This window comes from Astyanax mexicanus, chromosome 3, assembly GCF_023375975.1.
Source record: "Astyanax mexicanus isolate ESR-SI-001 chromosome 3, AstMex3_surface, whole genome shotgun sequence".
NCBI classification, from domain to species: Eukaryota; Metazoa; Chordata; class Actinopteri; order Characiformes; family Acestrorhamphidae; genus Astyanax; species Astyanax mexicanus.
This window is the reverse complement of record NC_064410.1, coordinates 14,885,110-14,903,319: the sequence shown is the minus strand read 5'-3', so window position 1 is coordinate 14,903,319 and position 18,210 is coordinate 14,885,110. Positions and strand designations below refer to the sequence as shown.

The 18,210-nt window shown below is 38.8% G+C and overlaps 1 protein-coding gene and 1 long non-coding RNA gene across 3 annotated transcripts; both read right to left on the bottom strand.

Annotated features, from left to right (window-relative positions):
- Positions 1-5,857: 5,857 nt before the first annotated feature.
- On the bottom strand, positions 5,858-14,136 carry myl4 (myosin, light chain 4, alkali; atrial, embryonic). Its single transcript, XM_022666741.2, has 7 exons — positions 13,266-14,136; positions 11,923-11,950; positions 10,618-10,767; positions 10,299-10,472; positions 9,349-9,426; positions 7,632-7,669; positions 5,858-6,012 (listed from the first exon to the last, which is right to left on the bottom strand). Exons 1-6 carry the CDS (start codon positions 13,368-13,370, stop codon positions 7,641-7,643), a joined length of 564 nt encoding a protein of 187 aa, XP_022522462.1. The 5' UTR covers positions 13,371-14,136; the 3' UTR covers positions 5,858-6,012; positions 7,632-7,640.
- A 2,509-nt stretch (positions 14,137-16,645) lies between these two features.
- On the bottom strand, positions 16,646-17,927 carry LOC111191543 (uncharacterized). 2 transcript variants are annotated; one of them, XR_002649518.2, is made up of 4 exons: positions 17,872-17,927; positions 17,255-17,375; positions 17,034-17,144; positions 16,646-16,903 (listed from the first exon to the last, which is right to left on the bottom strand). It is a non-coding gene; the product is annotated as an uncharacterized LOC111191543 (long non-coding RNA). The 2 variants fall into 2 exon arrangements; XR_007438274.1 differs by lacking the exon at positions 17,872-17,927 and having other exon boundaries at positions 17,255-17,556.
- Between the last annotated feature and the right edge of the window lie 283 nt (positions 17,928-18,210).

The following is an 18,210-nucleotide window of genomic DNA, read 5'->3' as shown; positions in this document are numbered from 1 at the left end:
AAACACACCTTCACACACTGTCCTGTAGAGATGCTCTCAGGATGTACTGAGAGACTTCATGAGTTAAAGTGAGAAACTTATGAGAAAGTGCTGTAAGGAACTTTACACAGACTTTTGGGTTCATAGATTCACTTATTTTATTGTTTTATTTTGGATATATTATTGAGTTCCTTTCTGAGCTGTTCCTGCTTTAACACTAGCTATATCTTTCCCACTGTGAGACTAAACAGATGATCTGATCTTAATGAGTGAGTTCTGTATCAGTTCTGTGTTTTAGTGCACTGCTGAGTTAAACACACTATCAGCTCATGAAATAACATCAGCATTAAAACGCTGCTCTCTGCATGGAGATCTGTGTGACTCTGGTCTGCAGAAGCTGAAAGATTATTGGTGTTTTTACCGGAGATGGTATCTTGTTATCTTGTTTTTTGCGACGTCAAAGGAGAAATATATCGCCTCTCCCCTCTCTCTCTCTCTCTCTCTCTCTCTTTCTCTCTCTCTCTCTCTCTCTCTCTCTCTCCCTACTGAACACTGTCGAGTTAACTTCCAGTCGAGCTCCGTAACGACAGTTTAATTCCCGGGTTTGTAACTGAGCGCGCGGCGCTACTGCAGGAGAGGCGGGTACTGATTGGATGAGTACCCCGCTTGTCCCGCCTCTCCACCTTCGCTAAAGTAGCAGTGATTGGATCTCTTCCTAACTGGTCCCTATCTTTCACAGAACTAAATCAGTTCTGATTGGATTTCGTCCCTGCCAAACATTTTCGTCTTGTTTTTATTCGTTGACCAAAATGTCAGTTAATTTCGTCTCGTTGTGTGTGCGGAGCCGCTGTCTGCCCCTCCTCCCTGTGTGTGTGTGTGTGTGTGTGTGTGTGTAGCGAGATGGGAGAAGGGGCAGACAGTTCCCTGTCATATCAGAGCGATTTCACCGCAAAATGTTATTTGCGTTTTGTCAGTGTTGGAAGAGCAAAAATAGGAAAGTACCGCAATGTAATCCTTTAATTTTAGCAGAGTAACTGTAATCTGATTACCATTTATTGAAGCAGTAACTGTAACGGATTACAGTTACTTATAATTTGTAATCTGATTACGTAACGCCGTTACATGTAATCCGTTACTTCCCAACACTGTGTATGAGAGTGAGCAGGCCAATGCACAGGGTGTAGAGGAGAGGTTCTTCCCCCTGCAGACACAAATCACTCCACAATCCGCCAGGGCACTAGACGCTGAGCTCACCGTGGGTGAGCTGTACGAAGCCCTCCAGGGCATGGAGAACGGCCGGGCTCCGGGCATTGATGGCCTCCCGGTCGAGTTCTACAAGGCGTTTTGGTCAGTGTTGGGTCAGGACGTGCTGGAGGTGCTTCAGGCCAGCGTGCAGGATGGGAAGCTCCCTCTGAGCTGCAGGAGAGCTGTCCTGACCCTACTGCCAAAGAAGGGGGATCTGACTTGGCTAAAGAACTGGCGCCCTGTGTCATTGTTGTGTACAGACTGCAAGCTACTCTCAAAAGCATTAGCCTCGAGACTGGGGAAGGTGATGGAGCAGGTGGTTCACCTTGACCAGACGTACTGTGTGCCTGGCAGGTCTATTTTTGATAATGTTCATTTAATTCGGGATGTTTTGACTTGAAAACTGGTCTCGTATTTTTGGACCAGGAAAAGGCTTTTGACCGGGTTGAACACGAGTATTTGTGGAAAGTTCTGGAGAACTTTGGGTTCAACCCTGGTTTTATAGCTATGATAAGTTCTGTACAGTGAAATAGAAAGTGTACTGAAAGTAAACGGTGGTTTATGCGCTCCTTTTAATGTTCACAGAGGTATCAGGCAAGGGTGTGCTCTTTCGGGAATGTTATACAGCCTGTCTATTGAGCCTCTGCTCTGCCAGCTGCGGCAGAGGCTCTCTGGATTTATTATCCCGAATTGTAGCACACCTCTACGCCTTTCTGCTTATGCGGATGATCTGACTGTCCTGATAACCTCTCAGAGTGACATTGGTGTTTTAGTGGATGTTTTAAATGATTTTAGGATTTTATCATCTGCTAAAGTGAACTGGACGAAAAGCACTGCTGTTTTAGTGGGCGAATGGCCTGGTGGGGGACCCGCACTGCCTGGGTTGTCATGGAGGACTGGAGGGTGGTTTTGGTCAGGCTAAGTTGGCGGTCTACATTAGTCGCAAGAACAAAGTGGCTCAAGCAGCTGACACCAACGCAGTAACAATCCTCTCTAGACTTGTCAGATCCAGGGTTTTAATTGATTTTAATTACTATAAATGTATGTCTGAGTTTATGACTTTTAGAGCAGTGTGGTGGTGTGGGGATGCAGTGTGCTCAGTTTATGAGGATGAGCTCTGCTTTGCACCTCAATTTCAGTAAAAAAAAAAAGTCATGTTATTTATTTATCTATTTTTTGTGACATAATGTCCTGATTTTAATTATGATTTTAATGGCTGAGATGGCCAAAAATGACTTTTACATGTTTAGACTTTAACATGATTTAGTTATAATAAAGTGTTGTTAAAAGTCAAAAGTCTCTCTCTCTTTCTCTCTCTCTCTCTCTTTCTCTCTCTCTCTCTCTCTCTCTCTCTCTCTCTCTTTCTCTCTCTCTGGGTTGTGATTGTGTTGATCTATCGAGATTTTATTACACTATGTGTTGACTCGTTGATGTACTTTTACTCTTATCTAATATATATCTATTTATTTTTGTTCCTTTTATATATCTGTAATGCTGAAACTATTTTTCAAGTAAACTTTAATATATTTTAAATTCTAAGCTCTGACTCATTGGTCATCATTTTATGTTCTGAGATTTCTCACATCCGAGTTTTATCATGCTGTGGTAAATTACCCTACAATACTGATTAAAAAAACAAATTGAAGGCAACAATATCAAATCAAATCTATTTGTACAACGTTTTTTACAACTGATGTCACAAAGCAGCTTTACAGAAATATATACACAAATAGAATATTAAAGTGAGACTAATCTATACAGCAAAAAAATCTGAAATGAACAACTATAATGCAATATACTGCATTATAGCGTCCTGTCATTTAATTCCGGGAGATTATATGTGACTCGCGGGCATCAGGGAGCCGCTACCGAAATGCGGGAGACTCCCGCGGCTTCAGGGAGACTTGGTTTATGTGGTGTCTAGAAAACTTCATAGCAAAAGGTTATAGTACTGTGTGTGTGTGTGTTGATAGAGGGTGGGGGTGTGTGTTGAGAGGGATGGGGCCACTCTCATGCTCTCTCTGAGAGAAAAAAAAATGAGCATTTTGATGAATGTGTTGTACCTCATTTTTAATTTTTGTACTTCATTGTTAGTAGCATATTGAACTGTGAACTGTATGACGTATGCTTGGGCACAGTTCAGTACTGCTTGAGAGCATTGACAGTATATATTAACTGGACCAAGCCATCCCGCTGATTTCAACTGAGCCAGGTGAGGCCAATCGTGTCACTTCCTGATCGGCTTCTCGTGGGCCGTTAACCAGGAAAGTGAGAGAATGCGCAGGCGCCAGCATGAAGCAAATCTTTCGTGTGCCGTGCAAACTTTTGTGTGCCGTACTGTTTATAGAAGCTGCACAGACCTATTCAGTCCACAGTGAGAAAAACTCCATTCCGTCCCAGAATGGGGCTTTTATTGAATAAGCAGCAGATATAGACTAGAATTACTGATAGCCAATATCAGTCCACGGATTCACTGAAGAATATTCATAGTTTGTCTATATAACAAGCATTTAGAAACTCTGTAATGATAATAATAAATGTGTAATATAAATTACAGTTATATCTATTCATTATAATTATCATAGTCTATCTTACTTCTATACTATATACTATACTATCTTATTATCTACAATGTATTATCACTGTTAGTAGTAGTATTATATTTACATAATAAAAGGTTACTTTGACCCTGTTCTAATTCAGTCAGCTCTTTTGAATTAAGAGGAGCAACTTCTCCAAACATTACAGCACGGTATTTTGGGTCGCGTTGATTTCACGTCATCGTTAGTGTCACGAATGACCCAGGCAGGGAGACGAGGAGGCGGACACAGGTGCAGGTAAGGGGAAAATGAATGATTTAATAAATAAATAACAAATAAACAATGAAACAAGTAAACACGTAACAAAGATAAACGAATAATCAAAAACCAAAACAAACGAGTGAAACTAGAGAACATAAACCTAAACAAACAAGAAGTACTATAATAAACAAACGGAATAAATACAAGTAGCTAATCTAGAAAAATAAACACAAAGCAGGGATATATACAAGGAGCTTAGGGAGACGGAAATAAACAGGAAACTAGAAACATAAAACTAGAGATAAACACAGAGACTAAGGCGCGAGGAACAGAGGTAATGAAACACAGAGAAAGACGAACGACAGGGGAAGGTGCAAAGACCGACAGAGACAAAGTGGTAGACCAGGGCTATTTATAGCAACACAAACACACTAGAATTGGAAACACCTGGGGAAGGGGCGGAGCTACAAATGAGACACAGGTGGAAAAGTACTGAGACGGAAGACACAGGGGAGCACAGGTCACGTGGGGAATGCACACAAAGACACGAGACAGGGCCAAGACATGACAGTTAGCATAGTTCTATAAAAATGTTATTTTCTAAAGCTATGAACAGATTATTAATCTTATGGATCAAATTACAGAAAATCTGTTCTTTGTAAAAAAGAACACGGGCTGTGTCATAATCGAAAACGGCTTGGAAATACATTTATTATTGGTTCAAAGACACCCCGAAATGAATGGAAGTGAATGGATAGCTTCACTCAAATGGTCCTCTCATCCCTCAGCAGCACACTTCCGGTGGCGCGTTTTGGAAGGGAAAAGCTGGGGGCTTGCTTGAGAGAGATCTCAAGCGTAAACCCCCCTGCAGCAAACTGAGAAATGAAGATGAGGGAGGTGAAGGGGTGGTGGTGGGCGCGAGGTTGAACGTCACAATGGTGAGGGGCGACAGGGAGGTATATAGGGCCAAGTGGAGGAGCATATAAATATACCAAAATTCTGTTAATACTTAACAACACTTAGATAAGGCCTATGCGAATAAATGTTTTCTGGCTCTATTTATTTATTAATTTATTCATTCATGGTAAGCATTATAATTTCACACTTAAACATGTAGATGTTAATGTTTTATACAAGCTTATACATTTTAACTGATTATTTTGCTTGATTTTTGAATTATTATTAGTTTAAACACCCATCAGTCATTGTACCCGATTTTCACATGGCAGATACAGATGCTGTAACACAATACAAATACCTAGTTCATGTGGAAATACTTTGTAAAATAAAATGCAGAGCTTTTAAGCCATAAATAATGCAAACAAAACAAGTTCATATTCATATAGAACTGTGAGAATGTGATATATAATCAAAATGTATGTATTTATGTATATATGTACAGTTTCAAGAAAAAGAATGGGAACTCTTTGGGATTACTTGGATTTCTGCATAAATTGGTCATTAAATGTGTTTGGACAACAATAGACAAATACAGTCTGCTTAAACTAATACCAAACAAAACAAATTATATGTTTGCATGGTTTCATTGAACACAACATGTTAACATTCACAGTACAGAGTGGAAAAGTATGTGAACCCCTAGGCTAATGACTTTTCTAGGAGCTAATTGGAGCCAGGATGTGATGAGATTGGATTTGTTAATAGACAGTTAGTCGATGGGGCGTCTATGCATACACGTCTATGCTCTTGGGTACAGCTGATATCATGCTACTTGATTTAAGTTCACTTTTTTGCCACCAGATGGCTCCATTACTAACCACTGTTGTGAATCTTTGGTGCCTGTGTAGTGCCATTAATAAACTACACAAATGTTCTACTTTTGTTCATTTATTCAGAGCATCTGACAAAAACAGATAAAAAGATGAGGAAAGAGATTTTCATATGATGGAACTTGTTCTTCGGTGCTGAATAGGAACAAGAGATTGTAGAATTTAATTCTAAGTAAGACTGCAGTCAGGAGAGAGTCCTGAAAGAGACAAAAGAAATCACAGCTCAAAATATTGTGATATTATTTACATGTAAAAAATAATGTTCCTCAGAGACAGATGGAAATAGCATATTTCTATCTCTACATTGCATATTGTCATTAAATGATTTAAAGATTTGGGAGGAGTTTCAGTGGGAAAAGGGCAGGGCCATCAAGACTGCTATGTACTGTTGGAGACCTTTTGTTGCAGGAGGAATCGAACAAAACAACACCTGAAACCCTTCATCACTTGGTATCCTCAGTGCCTTAACAGCATATAAGTGTTGTGAGAGTGTGAGAATGCAATATTAAAAAGTGGTAAAAACAAAAAAAAGGACATTTCTTTTTATTGATAATGACCAGTTTTTCCAATCTATGAAAATAGCAGCCTTTCAAACACACATTGACAATGGAGTCCTTCCATCTTCCACAGCAGCTAAACACTGACAGAGTTAAACTGAAATGTCAACTTGTAGCAGCAGGCCTAAGCTCTGTCTTTATACTCGCACTGTTTACTGAGGCATGTAAAGCTAGAGAAAGGCTGGGTCTGGAGGTTAATGAAGGACCTGCGCTGGTTCAGCAGCAGAGAGATAGTAGGACAGTGATTTGTCTGTGATTTTAGATCTCTGTAATATGGTGATCGGAAAGCCCAACGCACTGCAAACTAAAAATAACTGCAAAAGCACAAAACACATTTATCAAAATGACAGCACAGGCACTGCAAATAAAGAAATGTGCCTCAAAACACAACAGAATTTACCTAGGGGACCCGAAAAGATACTGTACTAGGCTCAGTCTTCATTACCGTTTGGTGAAGCAGCACTTTTCCTTTGTACACATAGCAAAGTCTGAGATTTTACTGTTGTAGTTTGGTGGTACAGTATCTGTTATGGTGTGACTCACTTCTGTTGTGTTGTGGCTGTATTTGCAGCATGTTTCTCCATTTGCCTGTGCTGTCATTTTGATTGATGTTTGTGTTTTTGCAGTTCTTTTCAATTTGCAGTGCATTGGGCTTTCTTGGTCACCGCACTATAATACTATGGCTAAATAATAATACTATTATTGACATGTAAAACTAAAGTTTTACTAGTATGAATGTAATTATAGATGCAAAAGACTAAAACTCCATGTAAATCAATGGTAACATATGACTAGTCAGTATAACATTAAGGATGTGCTCTCAGTAATAAGTAGAATCAGATTGGATTTCTAGATCTCTAGATCTTATATTATTATTTGCTAAGTGCGGACCACGCCTAAAAGAATTAAAGAAAGAAAATAAAAGAAAAGAAATAAGGGACGGGAACTCGGGGAAATTTGGGCTGGAGTTCAGTTATATCCCCCGCTTTTTATTTAATAGGAAGTGGTAGAGTAGAAAAGGGGGTTGTAAACTTTCGTCACGAGAGGTAGTTAGTTAGGGCAGATATTTATAGGGTGGTTGATTGATACGGGGTGGAGTTAGAACGTAACATAACATCATTTAGTACAAATGTTATAGCTGATCTCTGAAACGAGAGTTTCTACTAGTAAAAACTGCATTATGGAGATTTGTAATTAGGTTTAGGACTTGTATCGCTAGTGTAATTTCAGGCTAAAACAGCATTTTACATGTGACTCACCTCTGACGTTTATCCGGACATGATATGTTTAACAAAAGCTGTAAAAGGGAACACATAGAGAAAAATGAAAATAACAGAAATGTACTCTAACATGGGAACCTGGCTACTACCTGGCACAAATTTGCTTTGCATTTTTCTGTAGTTGAGATTCAAGGTTTGTTTATGGGATCTTGACGATTGTCAGTTACTGTGGTACTGTGATGCTGGATGGCAATCCCCATGCAGAGCATATGTCGAGCTGATACCTGAATACCAAGAACACACTTCCCCTGGGCATACAAGAGGGAGCACAGGTCACTGACCCTTCTAAGACTAGACTTACGTTTTCTGCCCCATACCGAGCCTGACCTGATGCCAAACCTGCACTGGGGCTGGGTTTGGGGCTTATTTTATATAAAGATTATGGTGTAATCACAACATATGGAAGTCACAAATTACACAGTGATCAAACAAAAAAAAAAAAACAAGTTATAATGTTATAATCACGCAGCACTCGTCTGCAGTCACAGTTCACCAAGCAAAATAATGGAAGATTCTGGTGCCCAAAATGAATATGTACAGGCACCCACGACTCTTTGTAGTTAAAATTTGGGCTTGGCTCATAATAAAAATATATGGGGATAGAACAAGTACAGGCTTGGGTAGAGTCAGGCTGTTTTTTGGTTTTCAGATCTAAACTGTACCCAAAACATCTCTTGTTCAGGATTTCTGCCTGAGAGTAGAACGACTTTAGTGGTCTGGAAGATGAGCAACAGTAATTCTGTATAGTTTACTGTTTTGTAAGTTACACTCATATTTATTTATATGTTGTTGCTTTTTGACTTGATTTGCTTACAGTAGAATCATACCCTTGCACTTAACCATTTAATTTATATTCATCTTATATGTTTTATATCATATTGTTAAAATGTTTACAAATCTGTATTCTATGTATTGACTCGGCTACATTGTAAATGATGCCCACTCTTAATTGTACTCAGAGTTTAAATAAAGGTTGATTAATTGAAAATGATTTATGCTGCTTTCTTAAAACTGAAAAAAGTTAACTCTCTGATGCAAGGAGGTCAGTAAGAGTATAGAAGGGAAAACCATGATCTGGCCAGTCACTGTGGCCCTATTATAATAGAAGGAAAAGGGGGGGGGGGGGGGGGGCTCCTTTGCTCTGAGGGAAATCCACTGTGGCCAGTGTGGGACCTCCTAGCTGGTAAAATAGGTCCAGTTATGCTACAGTATAACAAACCCAAGCTGCTGCATTGCCTTTGAATGCAGCTTTCACTTATGGACCTAAGGTGCTGTTTTAACAGAAACTCTGGCAAACTCTGGTTAAATAAGGCCACTGAGAGCAGAGTGCTTAGAGGAAAAGCTAATTGTTAGCCTAGCCAATAGCCTTCTGATAGGGGAGCTCTTGGCTGTAAAAGTGTAATCCATGGGGTTTGGAGCAGGGCAGTGTGTGAGAAAGGTACAGCTAAAGAGCTCTGGTGCTTGGTTTAAACTCACCAGAAATCCAAGGAAAAAACCTTATCCAGCTAAAATTTTGCTGCTGAAGGTGAGTTAAGTAGTTTTCATGCTATGCGAGGGGAAAAGGAGAACAAGAGACATGTGCCTCCTCCTTTTATAAGCAGAGGCATGGTGTCTTGATATATGCTACGCATGGAACTGACCTCAACTTCAATATCCACTCTGGTGCACAGAAGACATGAAATAGGAATGACGTTACCTTCATAGTTAATGCAGCCACTGGAATCTTCTTGTCCTGCCATCACCTGCTCTACCTCCTTCTCCGTCATCTTTTCTCCTACAGGGGAAAAGATTTATGAGACTAACTCTCAGTGATTCCATGGATTTAATAAATTGTTCTCTTTATATCAGAAATGCACCAAATTCATACTTCTTTTACAGCTTTCACAGTCATGGTTCTAAAGGAATTTTACGGACTTCCACTTTTAACTTTGATAACTGCATAGGCGTTGTCAGGGCCGCTGCTAAGGTTTTGGAGGCCCTAAGCATAACTGGTCATAACTGCTCCAGACTCAAACCGTCGCTTCATAGTTGAATTACCATTTAGTAGCAACTTCGCGCGGTGAACTTGTCTCCTGCCAAACTCAAGTAGCGTTGCTACTTTAGTTAGGACTAAGGTTGCCAGATAAGTTACGATTTTTCATCCTATTTGTTTATTTTATTTTAAGTTTTTAACTTACACAAATATTGCACTGGACAAGTTTTTGTATAGAATGGCCACATACACTTTAAAAATGGTTAAACATGCGCAAGATTTAGCGCCTCCATGCATTTTTTGATTATTTATTTGACTGGAAAATGTCACATCTGGCAACAACCAACAGAGCAAACCGAGCCGTGCCATTTCAGGCAATAGGGGTGGGGGCATTATATTATGCACAAAAATAATAACGTGCCGCTTTTAAGTAGTAGAGTAGGTGCCCCATGCAATGTTTAAAGACAAAAAAGATGAGCGTATCATAAATAATTCACATTGGGTTTTAAATTTAATAATGTCATAATTTCAACACATTTCATTCTCAGTCAATTTGGCTCCCTGCAACTGCAAAATGGTTGAGGCCTAACGCTGGCTGCGTTGTCTGCGTATGCAGAGCGGCGGCCCTGGGCATTGTCACCATGCTGTAAAAGTCATTTCACACATTTGCTCACCTAATGTTTGTAGGACATGTCGTAGCTCTGCTCCCATTACAGTCCCGTTTCCTTCTTTGTCAAAGACTCTTAAACCCTCCACAAAGTCCTCAAATGTTCCTCGCTCTTTTGACTTGGATATATGCTGGAACATGGGCAGGAATGTTTCAAAGTCCATCAGTTTGGTGTTCAGTTCTAAAGGCAAAAGAACCACATACCAATTCAATCAGTTTTTATTCTGGATATGAAATGTATGTATAAATTTATACTAAAATATATATCGATTATGATTTAAAAGTTTTACATCAAATTAAATGGACCACACTTTTGATTTTCTAACCTTCAGGTTTGGGTTTCCCTAGTACCCTCATGACCTCAGCATTGGTGGGGTTCTGACCCAATGCCCTCATGACGTCTCCACACTGAGCATAGGAAATCTTCATTTCTCCGTTGGGAGTTTTATCAAACAGCATGAAGGCCTCCTTAAATTCTGTGTGGACAAATAAGATGCTCAGGTAAAGCACATATTTATGACAAAATAATAATTTTTCAAAACAAAATAATTCTTGCCAAAATAAGCTATATTTTTGTATTTTATTGTTCATACCATTTCATGATGCATGGACCAAGAAACATACTATAATAATGTATTTCAAAATAAAATCAATTTATATTGATTTCTATATTTTGTTCCCTTTTCTTTAAACATTTTGGAGATAAGTTTTATTCCTGACAAAATAAAATCAAGTTAGCATTGACAATAAATGTTCTAGTACTCTGAATGCCTCATATTTGCAAAGTGTTGACCAAGTGTAGCTGGTCAAAGAAAATCATTTTTTTATCATTTTAAGACAAAGATTATTATGAGTGAATTTAATCATGTTTATTTCACTGTTAAAAATGGTTTGTGAAATAAAAAGGCCAATATTAATGCTAGATTCTTCTAAATGCGTGAGGTGTCCAAACGTTTGAACAATAGCTGCTTTATCCAATAGCTGCTCCATACACACACAGTTGGTGTGTGAGATATAAATGACAGTACATCGTATCAAATTTGTTTTTCGCAGATCAAATTTTCTTCCTATTCATTCCTAATAGCCAAAAAATCGAACATTAACATGTTTTTTTTGCAAAAAACGTAGATCCAATCAAAAAACTTTGTACAAGCATGTTTTGTATCAGATCGCACAATCTGGATTTTTCAGTTTTCAGTGCAAAGCAATTCAATATTTTAATGAATTAGATAATATTTTATACAGATTTATTGATATTCTTTTGTGTGTGTTACGTGCAGGCAATTTCTTTCTTTCTCTCTCTCTCTCTCTCTCGCTCTCTCAGACAGAAACCATTCTTATATTTTTATCGGCACTGGAACAAAAAAAGGTCTGAAATGCTTCATGTTATATCATCTTACTGTCATGTACTTTACATTTTATACACTTAAGGAGGCTTCATGATGTACTTTTTGTACATCTTTTAGCATTGAATATTTGCATGCTTCCAATATACCCTCAAATGTAAACAAATATCTGTGCACGGTTTGTCTCCATATGTTTGAATGCCAGTGTAAAATGACCTAAACCTGGAGCTACACTTTATTTTTAACTATTAAAAGTTTGTAAAGATTTGTCGAAAATATTCTTACCTTCAATCTGATCCAAGCTGAATTCTATCTGGAATAAGAGAACACGTAGAAGGTAAACATTAATGTGCCTCACCTCATTCAACAAAATGTTCTTAAAATAAATAAGATGCTAAATTGATAGATTAATAAAGTGAAGCTATCAATATGTTAAATCAGAATTTTTACTAAATTATATTTGTAAGAGGGTTTGCTTGCCATGTTAATTAGTTAATTTTTTTGCATGCTGAAACCCTAAATTGCAAAGTTAGCTCGCAAACTCTGTGGTTGAATGAACAAAGCAATAGAAACACCAGATGACCCCCCAGGCTGAGCCTTTTGGACCAGGTGTTTCCCAACTGCCCATCCTCCACTCAGCAGAGCTCCAGATGCTAACAGGGCCCAACAGGCTATTGGGCTCTTTCTATCAAGGTCATGAACTGCAATCTTCCCTGAACCATTAATGGATCCAGGAATAGTGGACGCCTGCCTTCTGCACCAGGGGAGCCACAGTGAAACCCCATCCTCCTGCTGCGTCCCTGGGGTAAAGGATGGGGTAAGCGATTTCGGATCACAGGGGAGCTTTTACACAGAGCTGCATGAACAGTGCTGAGGACCAGAAACAACAAATGGAAAGACAGGTGGACTGTAGAAATGCTGGTTGACTGAAAACATGAGTCATAATGTTCATCAAGCAACTGCTGCAGGCCATGATAGCCAACAGGGAGGTTTCAGAAAATTCCACCCTGAAAAAACTCTGGACAATGACATTTCTATTGTCAGTTTTAAAACAACAGTAGGATAAACTGAAAGTTAGTTTATCTACTAATATTACCAAAGTCACCCGATTTATTTAATGATTAATTGAGGGCCATACATAATAATACAATACACAACCTTTTTTTTCTGCAGAGAAGAGAGGTTGGTTACTCTAATTGGACATTTTGGAAGAAGCTTGTTCTCTGCCTGATCCAGTCTGAATACCCTGAACCATAATAACACTTTTAGCATAAACTCTAGATAATAATTCCACATTTAGTTCTTTTTAGGCTGCACTTTTAAAGAGGACAACAAATACAACACTGCACATGTTATAGGAAGGTCATTTTTCACAAAGCGTTTCTGTTCAGACAATAAATATACTCACTTATTAAAGCACTTTTGAACCATTTAAGATTAAAAAACAATATCATAAACAGAGACATTTTTCCAGTGTTAAATCCACACTGTTAGTATTAACTTAACATTTCCCATGTCAGGCTGTTAATAGGCCCATAGGAAAACATATATAGATACTACCCTTAACAGTGAACCATTTTACACCAAACCCCTTTACATGCCTGTAAATGTACTGCCTGAGTACTCACTGCAATGCTCTTTGGATCAAACTCTGGCTCCTTGGGCTTCTCTGGTTCCGCAGGGGGAGCGGGCTTTGACGCCTCCTTCTTGGGCTCGGCTTTCTTGGGAGCCATGCTTTAAGACTGGCTTGGCTACAGGGGTAAAGGAGAGGCAGTGAGATAGGAGAGGAAGGATGAGCGTTATCAATGATCAGATTGGTTTTATACCCACCTACAGCCCCCTCTTGTTGATCCAAAGGGGTGGACCGTCCTGTCCAAGATGCCATCCTGCTCCATATAAGGTCCGAAGGTTGAGGCGCTGAGCGAATGGTCTCCAAAAGTCGTCTCTCATAGGAGAGCATTAGCATGTCCACACGTTGCTCTCACTTTGATGATGACAGCATTGTGTCGTTAAGCACATTTTATTGTGTGTCAGAGAGAGAGTGGTACAGCCGGCAGAATAATGGTAGGGCAGCTTTGTAGTGCACGTTTTTTTGCAATTGTATGAAGGAAGTAAAGTACATGATATAGTACATACTGGCATTCTTTAAGACATCTGGTCTATTTTGGCTGCAGCATGTCTCTAATGGGCTTCAGAAGGAATGTGCTCCTGGAATGGAAGTTATGGGAGAAGAGATGATGGACAAACCACTGAAGAATAATGAGGAAGATTTCTTGCCCCAGTAAAATGCTGCAGTGTGAAATGAATGGCAGTCATGATCTTAAAGTGAAGGTTAATAAGACATCTTAATTGAACTTACAGTAAACACAGACCTTCGCACTGCTTCTGGTGAGAAGTTTTGGGATACTCTGTTGCTTCTGTATTTACAGTATTGTGAAAAGGCCAGAAACACTTTTATTTAATTTCCGTTTAATTTAATCAGAAAAGGTTGGGAGAGTATGGTAAAATAGAAAAGTGCAAGGCTTTTCATTTTTGTTAACTTTTGATTGTTTGCACACACTATGAACCCAAGATATTTCATGTTTCATATGCTCAACTTCTTTTTTATTTATTAATATACGTCCAATCCTGCATTTTAGCCCAGCAAAAAGTCCAAAAGCCAGCCTCTGTGATGGCGTGTATGTTGTATCCATAATTGCTGTGTTTCAGCATTAATGCAGAAAAATAGTACAAGAACCTTCAATATGACATCTTTGTGAGGGATGCCCATTTTTCAACAAGAAAATGCAAAAACTGCATGTTGCACATATTAAAAAATGGCTTTGCAAATGAAGGGTACAGGAACCACCAAAATGTTTAAATAAAAAAACAACCCTGTACTGCTGCACACCTTCATCACAGGTTTATAACGATAGGTAACAGGATAAATGCTAAAAAACAAACATAAGTGGAGGCATAGGCGTAGGAACCGGGGGGGATGGGTGGGACATGTCCCACCCAATATTAGAAACAGTTGGATTTGTCCCCCCCAAAAATGACATCAGTTCGCTCAGATCAGCTGTATTATTAATGAGGAGACAGACTGGACCAATCACGGAGCTGGTTCAGGTATTAAGTCCCGCCTCTCAGTAGAAACAGCCAATCAGCTTGCTGGTTTTGCGGCGCGCGGCAAGTACGTCTCGCTGCAGCCTGTAGGAAGGCGGAGTTGGACATCCAACTCCGCCCACATCCAACCCCGCCCACATGTGCTCTTGTACGCCAACCCCCCTACTTTTTTGTTCAAGAAGCACTGTGTGCCACGTGAAATACGCATATAACGCCGATGTTGCGCTAAATTTACGCATATCTTGTGAGTAGTTCCACCACGTAGCCTTGGCTACAGCACTACACATGCTGTAGTGTAATGCACAGATATCACAAAAAATAGGCTATATATACAGTACCAGCCAAAAGTTTGGAAACACTTTCTCATTCATTTTTGGTTTAACATTGTAAATAAAGTAATACATAAGGAATCATGTGAACTTAAAAGTGTATGATTTTATTGTTTTTCTTATATGGCATGCTGCTAACTTGTGGTTTATGAGGCTGGTAACTCATTCTGTGTAACAGAGGGAACTCTTGCTCTTCTTTTTCATCACGTGTGCCATTTCTCCTTTATTTTATACAATAAGCAAATAATTGCATACGATTTGCTGTTTCCAAAAGATCAATTGCCTCTGTCCTGTATATCACAATACATTTTACATTAATCTGTCCCACTCACCAGCAGAGTAAGCCATTATTTCACTGCATTAATCCTTTAATTAAAATTTTCTGTTTTAACAATTTAACATTTAAATTTGTTAAACTAGTTGCCAGAGTGTGTAGATTTTATACATTTATTTTAGACTGGTAAATATCTCCAGAATTATTGATTAGCTATCATAGGAATCATTATTTACTTATTATATAAAGTTAAAACTTACGATATACAGTTTTTGGTTATGTTCCATATGAAATAAAGAGCACATTATCAATCATGGCTTTGCACTGGTAGAGGCTGGTCAAAGGGTGCATCTGATTATTAAAGTGTTTGATTGTTAGATCACACCTGTTCTCTGTACTGTAATGCTCTATACTTCATATTACAGATAGACAGTGCTTCTTATCACCACTCAGCAGGGGGAAGGCTATTTGTGTCATAGGCATAGCTAATATATAATAATGATATTAGAAGTAATTCTGCATCTTCACTGTCAACAGGGTGCTGAAAATATTACAGATGAGAATGACACAGCTGCACTGTATAGCATACAATTTAGGACCACCACAGAGCAGCTATTATGTGGCTTGTTGGTTATTCACAACACTACAGTGACACTGACATAGTGGTGTTAAGAGCTGTGTTGGTATGAGTGGATCCGACAAAGTAGTGCCTCTGGAGAATTTAAACACCTCGTTGTCACTACTGGACAGGAAATGCTCCATCAACCAGCATCATGTGGGCAGCGTCCTGTATTCAGCATCAAGTAGGCAGCATCCCATGGGCACTGATGAAGAATTTGCAGATTTGCAACAAACTGTGCAGCAACAGATTTAAAGATTCTGTCTCTGACTTTTCACTCACAATGTAAAGCAGCTGTTGGTAGAAGTGTCTAATAGAGTGAACAGTGTTTTATACCTACTGTATATTATACACCAGTAAACCATTATGCAACTAAAGTGTCCTAGATGCTAATTGGAGCTAAAAAAAAGAATAATAGAAGCAGAAACAAGCAGGTGGTAATAATGGTATGCTGGATAGTGTATAACGATAGAGTACAATATATCAAATGCTGTGGTTTCAGAAATTAAAATATCATATGTATACATAGCTATTTTGTCAATAATAATAATAATAATAATAATAATAATAATAATAATAATAATAATAATAATGATGATGATATCCCTCTCCTGCTTCTCCTCTCCCAATTTTGTATGGCTGACAGTAGTTCCCAGGGAAATTAACTCCATTTACAAACACTTTGTCCAAGCTAATACAATATCTTTATTGGCATTTATTGGCACACTAGCCTTTAAAATGTTTGGTTACATGCTTTGGTCAAACAAATACAGAAGTCTTTATTTAAAAATGCAACACCCAGCCACTCACACACCCAGCCACTCACACACCCAGCCACTCACACACCCAGCCACTCATGAAGCTGGCTGCAGAATCCAGGGTGCTCGTTTTCGCTGTAAAATGCCACAAGCTCCCCTCGTCTCCCATGCCCAACGTAGCCTGTAATATAAGTAAAAGCACACACTTTCACAAAGTAACAATCTCTCAAGCCCCAATACCTTAAATATATTGACTTACCAATTTCTGACCTCAGGAAAAAAATATCAAAATTTATTTAGAACAAACATACCCAGTATGTAGTCTTTATAAGTTTCTTGACAGTTCTGGCAGCACTGCAGTTCGTACATCCTGCGAAACTCGTCTTTACATGCAGCACTGTGATGTTTTCATGGCACTACACCTGTAGGTTTAAAAAAATCAAGAATTTTAAAATGATTTCAAAATCAGTGAGTGTAATTCCTTTTCTAAGGGAAAACAAACATCTTAACTGTACTGAAATATCATGCTTACTGTCAAGCCACTCGAAATGTGCCCAGGCCCGGAATGATTGTTGTCCAAACAATGTCCCGGAAGAGACGACAAACCAGTGACAGCTTTAAAAAAGCTTTGTCACCCTCTTCCAGAACTGTATCTATGAGAATAAGGGGCATCTGTGAAAAACATTATAGAAGCATGTAGATTTTGATTCATGAAAATTATAGTAATTGAAAAAAATGACCAGATAACATTCTAAGGCTGCAACCAATTACTATTTTGGTATTCTATTAATCTGAGTTGGCACTTATTATTTCAATCATATCCCCAATCTCTAATTACTGTAGGAATGGCTAGCATTTTTGCCTGAAGACTGTAGTCAGCGTCATTCTGTTGACTAATCTCTGCCTTAACGTAACAAAACAGCTCTCTTCTTTTCTATCCCTTTAAAATGATAGCTCTCCAATAGCTTATGGGCTTCAAATGCCCTTGAAATGACTAGTCAACACTAGGTCAAGTTGAAATTTCAAATAATGTCAACTTATCTTTTCAGCCCAATTCAGACTTTTGAAAACAAACCACAACAGTAAAACATTTTAAATGGCCCAGTTAAATTAACCCGAAATAAAAAACACACATCCACACCCTCACACCTGTTCAAAGGAGACGTTGCCCATTCTATCTCCTTCATCAGTCACACGTTCAACACTTGAACTTTCCTGAGAGAAAATATAATAATTAATATAATTAATACCATGCACAGAGGAAGCAAGACCAGAACTGGGAGAAGGTGTATCAGGAGTAGCTGGCAGAGGGGGAGCTGGACGTGCATCAGAAGTAGCAACAGTCTGTGGATTAAACACTTCTGCTATAGTGGTCTTGGTTGCACTGCTGCACAGAGATACATGATGTCTGAACTGGTCTTTGCATAGTATTGTATGGCTGCAATAGACACAATAAAAGTGTGCTGTAGGTGTGCAGTTTAGAGATGA